At 42.0% G+C, this 9,187-nt stretch overlaps 1 protein-coding gene across 1 annotated transcript; it reads left to right on the top strand.

Annotated features, from left to right (window-relative positions):
- Nucleotides 1-1,386: 1,386 nt before the first annotated feature.
- Nucleotides 1,387-8,840, top strand: LOC108207267 (uncharacterized). The gene is made up of 2 exons (XM_017377726.1): nucleotides 1,387-1,522; nucleotides 7,909-8,840. The coding sequence occupies exons 1-2, from the start codon at nucleotides 1,387-1,389 to the stop codon at nucleotides 8,838-8,840; spliced, it is 1,068 nt and encodes a 355-aa protein (XP_017233215.1).
- The last annotated feature ends 347 nt before the right edge of the window (nucleotides 8,841-9,187 follow it).

Here is a 9,187-nt window from a genome sequence, read left to right as displayed (position 1 = left end):
TGTATTTCTGATATAATCATATATGCCTGAAACCTGTCTTTAATGAGTAGAAAACATTTCTCGGAAATGGAAGCTAGTGTCCTTTATTTGTGCAAAGAACTAAGAGTTTATGAGAGTTTGATATAGTTTCTATCTTTTTTTATCAGTTTTGGTGGATATTTTGATGGTTCTTTTCTCTTTCTGTTGGAATGATTTTTCTGGTTGTCTTGTTATGAGGTTGAAATTTCTTAAACATATTCCCGTTGTATGCATTTTTCATAAAATCTACAAAGGATTATGAATAAATATAGTACATGTATGCGTCCCATTTCTTGCATAGCATTCAGATGTCTTAAGGTTGCCAGATGCTATATTAGCATTCAGATTCTGATTAATTTGCCATGTCACTAAAAAATTTCAGTGTGAAACGAGTACATCATCCTAGGCACTACAGTTCGGTAAATCTTCAAGCAATGAAATAATATAGTATTTGATAGAGTAATATGGAAAAGGAAAATAACTCGTAAAGACTACGGAACCTTCAAAATTAGCGTTACTGTGAGTTCAATTTGCACAGGCCGCAACTTCTTCATGTGCAATATTATAAAATGTACTCAATTTGGTAATAGCAAGTGCTTCACTAAAGAGTGATGCCCTTGTCGTCTTGTCGACCTTTGAATAGAAACTTTTTTGGACAGTAAAGCACAGTAACTGGACAGTTTCGAGAATCCAATAGGAACCTTGACTTCTAAAGTGTAAAGTGAAATTGTTTAGGAAAGTGTAAAGCCTACTTAATTATGTTAAGATAATTTAGGTTTGTGATGGGATATACTGCTCACCTACTTCATGTTAGTTTTTTTTGTGCAAATTGAAAAGGAGATCAGTGTTTTTGTTGATCAGAGGAGAGTTTCAGAGAGATTAGGCCTTTGGATATGACAGAAAACAATTTATTTTTTGACACTAGAGGGCTTATCTTTCTGGTAATAAGGGCCAGTGTGCTAGGTTGTGGTAAGACTGCATGCTTTAGTTTAGGTCTGAGAATGCAAGATCAAGCGACCCCTGTACTATCGACTAATATAATTCTTGGTGTGAAAGTAAAACAAGGATGCATCTAATTCTTTTCTGTAAGCTACATGACATTAAAAGAATGTCTTGTTGCTTATGGAGAAATAAACTTAGACCACTAACTACATCAATTTACATTTTATGGTCTTAGGATTTCATCAGCTTTCCATCATTCAGAACATGTGACCTTGATCACACATTCTTAGGAATAATGAATCTATTCACTACCACTATTTTGTAGTAGAATAATATTGTGGTTTTTTCAATTCTTTAATGCATGGCAAGTTAATGGCGAGCGAGAGTAATGGCATGGCTGCTAAAGTGATGGAGGCTTTAAGATAGATGGAAGGATTGTCTAGTGGTCAGGTGCTACAAGCTGCTGAAATACTTATGGGCGAGCCGCCTAAATTAAAGATCTTTTACCATGCCGATGCAGAGTTGAGAAAAGAATATATTCATCGTCTTTTATTAGCTAAAAGTAAGAGATTAATGTTTCTTGATTTTACTTATTGTTGATTCTGCAACCATAGTGTTTAGGAGACAGTAACATCCAACAACATAAAATTGTTTGTTTTGCTACTAGCCAGATTTATCTTTAAACAGACCTTGTTATCTATAAATTTTATTTAATCACAGGAAATTCGCAGCACTCAATTTTTAAGAAAAATTACTTTTCATTAAATAAAAATTACCTACCTATTGGTGTTTCAATTATTATTATTAATTAAGACAAATAAGTTGATTTTAAATTTTAATAGAAATTTTCAATTTTAACAATAAAAAATAATTTTCATTCCCATTCTAGAGTAATCCTAACAGCTTCATTTTGTGAATAGATTCCGATTCCAGAGCAATCCAAACAACCTCGGAAACCTCAATCCCCAACTCAATTCTCCCAATTCTCATTCTCTTGATTCCCATTCCCAATTCACATTCCCATTAGAAATCCAAATGACCTCTTTATAGATTGCCTATCAGGCTATCACATATTTGAGGTCCTTCAACTCACACTAGACTACATCTCAATGAACATCGTGAAAGCATATGGTCTCTCGTTTAAAGACCGTATGTGTGGAATGAGCATGGTCTACTAGGTAACGTCCTTAAAACCTTAAAGGTCACTCTTGGTTTGAACTCTCTTATCGTTATTACTACTAGTCCGAGATTATTATTATTTTTTTGACATGACCAACCGTCTCATAATTATGCATATTAATCCCTAAAGTGCCTAAATCATCGATCATCACCCACTTCATCTTACGCCATTTCATGACAACTTTCACAGCAAAATGGATTGAGTCATGTTACCGGTTTCTTGAAGGTGGCTTTCAATGTCCATGGACCAAACAAAATCTAGTTTATCTAGGTTACTCGTTCCTCGAAAATAAATTTTTACTTTACCTCCTACTAATGTAATATTAATAATTTACACTATTCTTGTCTTGCAATTCTAGTAATGTATTATTAATATTCTTGTCCTGCATTTCTTGTTATAGTTTTAATTCAAAACTATCTTTATAATTTACACTATTCTTGTCCTGCATTTCTAGTAATGTAATATTAATAATTTGTCCCGAATATTTGTGATATATGTAAGTGTTATTTTGTCTTGCAACAAATACAATTCGTTGCAGGACAATGACAATGAGTTCAGTGCCGATCATAGCAATGTCCAACTACATCTTTGTTTTGTATGCAATTATTATTTTTATTTGTTAGGATTTCGGTGATTGAACACCAATATTATGGAATTATTACTTTATGTTATGCAGAATTTTGGAAGTTCTGCTTGTTTTTCACCAATTTAGAAGTGCAGGACATGATAGGGAGAGAAAACGAATGTGCAGGATAAATATCTGAAGCCCTTGGATGAGTAAGAAATGAATGGCTGTGATTAAGTCTCTAAATCCTCCACCAAAATCAGTCTCCATAGAACTTTTTTCTCTCTCTCTCTCTCTCTCTCTCTATATATATATATATATATATATATATATATATATATATATATATATATATATATATATATAATTTAACACAAACAAATAGTTATACATATCAGATGTGTTGTTGGGATTATTTTTTTATACAATATGCGATAAATATCTACATTTTTAATTAAATTTTTAATTCTTTGAGCACGCTTCTTGCTTATTGTTATAGCCAAATTTGGCTAGGTCCTTGTTAGGCCGGGTATATACTTAGTTTAACTAAGTAAGACATGAATTGGACTAAGAGTCCTATATGAGGTATCGGGATGCGCCCTCCTGCTTACAAAGGAAGGACGCGACCGACTCTTGAGAATGTTGATGGAAGAACGCGACCGACCCTCCGTCCACCCTGTTATGACCAAAATTCGTCATGGTGTTGAAGGAGGGCGCGCCCTCTTCGGAGGTGACCGAGGGGCGTGGCCCTTGTAAGAAGTTGACCATGAGATAAGACCAAAGGCGCGCCTTTAGCGGGACGATCCCGGGGGCGCGGCCTTCGTATATTAGAAGACAAGTCTGACCGGTTGTTGAGACGACTCTTGGGACAAGACAACTAAGATGAAGGGCGCGCCCTCAGGGGTCGCGCCCACATGTGGACGCATTATGTGAGAGGATGAGTGAGTCTCAGTGACAACCCTTCCGAGGGATACGAAGACGACCCCTCCGGGGGATATGAAGACCTACCCCTCCGGGGGATATAACAACCCTTCCGAGGGATATGAAGACTAGTGTCAGGCTCATCTGGAAGTTATCAGGCTCATCTGGTAGTTCCCGGGTTACGACCGGGCGTGATCTATAATCCCCAATCCTGCTATCTGCCGGGTTGTCCTCGTGCGGGGGCTTGGGGTGATCACGGTTGTAAAAGGCCCTCCGGGGTAACATGAAGGCCGATCATATGTCTGGGTCCTGTATTCTGGTGAGTTAGCCCTCATTGGGGGACTGAGACGATCGTGTAACTTGGCTCCTTACTTGTCTTACCTCTTAGTGAGAACCTTCACTAAGGGGGAAGGGCACGCCCTACACCTCAATGAATTGGTCACGGCTCTACCAAACGTCTCCTCCATGCGACGAAAAGTAGCGGTTAGTGTCATCTCTCGTAGTGGAGATGATGCCGTATCCGTGATGTACTTGGACTAGGAGTCTGAGGTAGTTGGCCTCAAGGCTTAATTCTAACTGGAGTAGGACTCTGAAGGCGTTGGACGTCTAAGAGATAAGTCACCACCTCCGGGTTGGTCTTATCCCCAAGAGGCCTAGTCCTGATCAAACTAGGAGTCTTGGTAACAGAACTACGTACGGCTTGATCCCCTATAAATATAGGGGTACGTACGCACATTAGGAGATGATGAGTTGCGAGCACGTGAGACCAACTCAAAACCCTAATCTCAGCCACCCCCTAAAACACACAACCACCGCACTCCGGCGACCAAAACCACCGTCACAGATCTTGATTCCGGCCATGAACCTCATCTTTGTTGATTACCAAATTCCTCTATCAACAAATTGGCGCTAGAAGGAGGGGCTATTCAAGATCTTCATCTTATGAGGAAGAGATGTCACACGACGAAGATTCGCACGTAGAGGAGGAGCGTTTTCCGGCAGGGCGATGGCTAGAGCACAAGAGAAGAGGAGACCTTCATCTACTTTTCCAGAAAAGGATGATATCTCCATCGGGAGTTTGAAGGAGGACGATCATCAACGAAATTCTAGGAGGTAACCTAATTTGCGAGCAGGGTTTTCTGGACCGGGGAGTCGTCGAAGGATGCGATTTTCGGAGACCTGACACCTCCGAAGAGGGTACGCCTCCCCCAGACGAAGTACACCTCCCTCTGACAAGGTACACCTCCAAGAGATTTGGTGTCCGACTACCACCGTGAGGAATGCATTCCCTGACATCGCCGAAGAAGGTGCGCCTCCCCCTGATAGGGCATACCTTCAGGAGATCGCCTCCTTGGAAGCCTCAAAGGTTTTCTGAAGATGCGTACCCTCCCCAAAGCAAATGATTCGAGGTTCGCGAGAGGCACGTGTTGAAGGCCTGACCGCAGATGATGATATGAAAGGAAAAGTTACGAGCGGGGAGTTATTCAAATGGAGCGAACCTTGAAAAGTTTCAAAGGACGCGCCTCCCCCTAACAGGGCGCGCCTCCAGGTAAACTCTACTCTAAACCTCCTCGTTACTGCATTCTCTAGAAGTATGGCACATTGAAAACTACAGGTAACGTGGTGTTCGACCACCACCATGAGGGATGCACCCTTTAACATTTTCGAAGAAGTCGCGCCTTCCCTTGCCAGGGCGCGCCTCTGGGGAAAGATACGGGGGGCGAGCTATTCAGATGGAACCTAGCTCGAAAAGTCGCAAGGGTGCGCGCCTTCCCCTGACCAGGCGCGCCCTCAGGTAAATCCTAAACCCCCTCAGTATTTGGTTCCCTAAGACTACTGTATGTATAAAGTCACAGGTAATATGGTGTTACCTGTATGAAGAATACACCTCTTCGCCGTGACGAATAGTCGCGCCTTCCTCTAACAAGGCGCGCTGTCACAAAGGGGTACGCCATATCCTACTGGTATTCTATCAGAACGAATTGCGCTCCTCCCTCTGACAGGGCGCGCCCTCAGGTATGTCTGATGCATTAATTGCTTCGTATGATATTTTGTGAAGACAAACATACTCAGGAAGGAGCTCACTAGTCTTGAAGAGGTCACGTCCCTCCCTAGGGCGCGCCCTCTCGGAAGTACTCATCACTTGAGGAAGCGCATGAGGGCGCGCCCCCAGGATAGTAAGGTTGAGAAGGGAGATGCTTCAAAGACGCGCCTCCTCCTAGTTGGACGCACCCCGAGTTCCAAAGTCATGTTTCCAGGGTTGATAATTTGGGAGGACGCGCCTTCCCCTAACAGGGCGCGTCATGAGGTAACACTGACCATCAGTATTAAGTCGTATACATGATAAAGTGCAGGTCAAGTCCAACATGCTAAAGGAGCTGTCCATCTTGATGAGGGCGCGCCCTTCGTTCTATAGGAACGTAGCATGATACCTGCAAGGTCTCTGATCATGATACACTTAAGACCAAATTTGGCTAGGTCCTTGTTGGGCCGGGTATATACTTAGTTTAACTAAGTAAGACATGAATTGGACTAAGAGTCCTATATGAGGTATCGGGACGCGCCCTCTTGCTTACAAAGGAAGGACGCGACCGACTCTTGAGAATGTTGATGGAAGAACGCGACCGACCCTCCGTCCACCCTGTTATGACCAAAATTAGTCATGGTGTTGAAGGAGGGCGCGCCCTCTTCGGAGGTGACCGAGGGGCGTGGCCCTTGTAAGAAGTTGACCATGAGATAAGACCAAAGGCGCGCCTTTAGCGGGATGATCCCGTGGGCGCGGCCTTCGTATATTAGAAGACAAGTCTGACCGGTTGTTGAGACGACTCATGGGACAAGACAGCGAAGATGAAGGGCGCGCCCTCAGGGGTCGCGCCCACATGTGGACGCATTGTGTGAGAGGATGAGTGAGTCTCAGTGATGACCCTTCCGAGGGATACGAAGACCACCCCTCCGGGGGATATGAAGACCTACCCCTCCGGGGGATATAACAACCCTTCCGAGGGATATGAAGACTAGTGCCAGGCTCATCTGGAAGTTATCAGGCTCATCTGGTAGTTCCCGGGTTACGACCGGGCGTGATCTATAATCCCCAATCCTGCTATCTGCCGGGTTGTCCTCGTGCGGGGGCTTGGGGTGATCACGGTTGTAGAAGGCCCTCCGGGGTAACATGAAGGCCGATCATATGTCTGGGTCCTGTATTCTGGTGAGTTAGCCCTCATTGGGGGACTGAGACGATCGTGTAACTTGGCTCCTTACTTGTCTTACCTCTTAGTGAGAACCTTCACTAAGGGGGAAGGGCGCGCCCTACACCTCAAGGAATTGGTCACGGCTCTACCAGACGTCTCCTCCATGCTACGAAAAGTAGCGGTTAGTGTCATCTCTCGTAGTGGAGATGATGCCGTATCCGTGATGTACTTGGACTAGGAGTCTGAGGTAGTTGGCCTCAAGGCTTAATTCTAACTGGAGTAGGACTCTGAAGGCGTTGGACGTCTAAGAGATAAGTCACCACCTCCGGGTTGGTCTTATCCCCAAGAGGCCTAGTCCTGATCAAATTAGGAGTCTTGGTAACAGAACTACGTACGGCTTGATCCCCTATAAATATAGGGGTACGTAGGCACATTAGGGGATGATGAGTTGCGAGCACGTGAGACCAACTCAAAACCCTAATCTCAGCCACCCCCTAAAACACACAACCACCGCACTCCGGCGACCAAAACCACCGTCACAGATCTTGATTCCGGCCATGAACCTCATCTTTGTTGATTACCAAATTCCTCTATCAACACTTATAATGTGTTTTCTAAAGTTCATCTTATTTAGAAAAATATTTAAATTTATATTAAAAATAAAAAGTAAGGTCCCTAGTTTGAAATTAGACATTCCCCGTTTCGTCCACCCCTGCTTCCGTGGGTCTTCAAAATCACGCAAAAAATAAAAGTGCACCGGAAGCACATAGAAGCGCGCAACACCACAGAGTCACAGACTCAAAAAAAAGAACCAGACTGCTAGAGCATCACCAGATCACTTTCCCACCTAATCACTTTCCCGGGTAATAATTTTCTATCCTATTTTCTTGAAATCTCTTTCTTTTAGTTGCTATATTTGATGAATTGGGGATAAATTAGAGTTATTATCTTCTGTGTTAAATTGGAGATTTTAGTTGTAATTCAAATTCATAATTAATTCATAGTTGCTATACTCTGAAATTCAGCACCACCACAAACATCCAGCTCATAATGCTTCAACTCACTTCTTAATGCATCAACATCACCTCAAATAGTGAATGATGATGAAAATGAACATGTTCAGCCTCAAGTAAGCCAATTTGTGCAAGTGGAACCTCAAATAGTCCCTAATGTTGCAGTGGAACCTGAAAATGTTGTAAATTTTGAACATTATCTTGGCTTGCGTCGCCAAATACGCGAGTATCCAAAGGAACAATGGAATGAAGTTTGTCGAGAATATCTCAAGATTGGGCCATATCGGTGGAGTCTTAAACGTGATGATTATCCACTAACCAAAGCTGAAGGAGATAAGCCGAATCGAAGATTTAACCCTTCATGGTATGAAAGATTTCTTGAATATGCTCCATCAAAAGATCGAGCTTATTGTTTACCATGTTTTTTTTTTGGAAAAAATCCACCAAGAAGTGAAACATATACGGTGAAGGGGTTTAAAAATTGGAAGAGAATTTCATCTGCAAAAGAATGTTCTTTTTCACAACATGTAGGAGTTCCTTGCTCACAACATAATATTGCGGTGAGCTCCTGTGAAAATTTGATGAAGCCTTCTCAACAAATTGACAATGTAATGCGAGTACGATATCAGGAAGAAGTTCTAAGGAACCGTTTGCATGTTGAGGCAATAATTAGATGTGTTCGTTGGCTGGCATTACAAGGATGTGCATTCATAGGTAATAATGAATCTCTTAGCTCAGAAAATTGTGGAAACTTCATTGAATTGCTAAAGTTTATGGGAGAGTTAAATAATGATATTGGCTTGGCTATTAGGGGAAATGCTCCAAGGAATGCCACTTATACTAGTCCCCTCATTCAGAAGCAAGCTTTACATCTCCTAGCTAATAGTGTGAGAAATCAAATACGTAAAGAGATTGGAAATGCAAAATTTTGCATTCTTGTTGATGAAGCCCGAGATAGTTCTACTGAAGAACAAAAGGGGATTATTATTAGATCATTGATGATAGTGGTCTAGTTCAAGAATGTTTCTTTGCAATTCTGGGAGTTCAAAACACAAATGCATCTTCTATAAATGGTTTACAAGTTTTGATTATAAAAGAGTGTCCACAAGCATACTATGTGCACTGCTTTGCTCATCGTTTACAACTAGCTCTAGTTGCTGCTTCCAATGACGTTCATGGAGTTTGGCTATTTTTTTCAAAACTAACTTCCATAGTTATTTTGTGAATGCTTCTCCAAAGCGAAAGACTGAAGTTGAAGATCTTCACAAGCTTGAACTAGAGTAGATGATAGCTAGTGGAGAAATTGGTACTAGGAAAGGCGCTAATCAAATGGTTACTTTACAAAGAGGTGGAACAACAA

Source organism: Daucus carota, chromosome 2 (genome assembly GCF_001625215.2).
Source record: "Daucus carota subsp. sativus chromosome 2, DH1 v3.0, whole genome shotgun sequence".
In the NCBI taxonomy this organism is placed as follows: Eukaryota; Viridiplantae; Streptophyta; class Magnoliopsida; order Apiales; family Apiaceae; genus Daucus; species Daucus carota.
The sequence above is the reverse complement of the archived record's forward strand: the minus strand, read 5'-3'. Positions and strand labels throughout refer to the sequence as shown.

Bases quoted from the DNA above. Each gene is read 5' to 3' on its own strand.
- LOC108207267 (XM_017377726.1), top strand. From the start codon at position 1,387: ATGGAAGGATTGTCTAGTGGTCAGGTGCTACAAGCTGCTGAAATACTT. The intron at 1,523-7,908 runs GTAAGAGATTAA...CACCTCAAATAG, and splicing joins TCGTCTTTTATTAGCTAAAA to TGAATGATGATGAAAATGAA.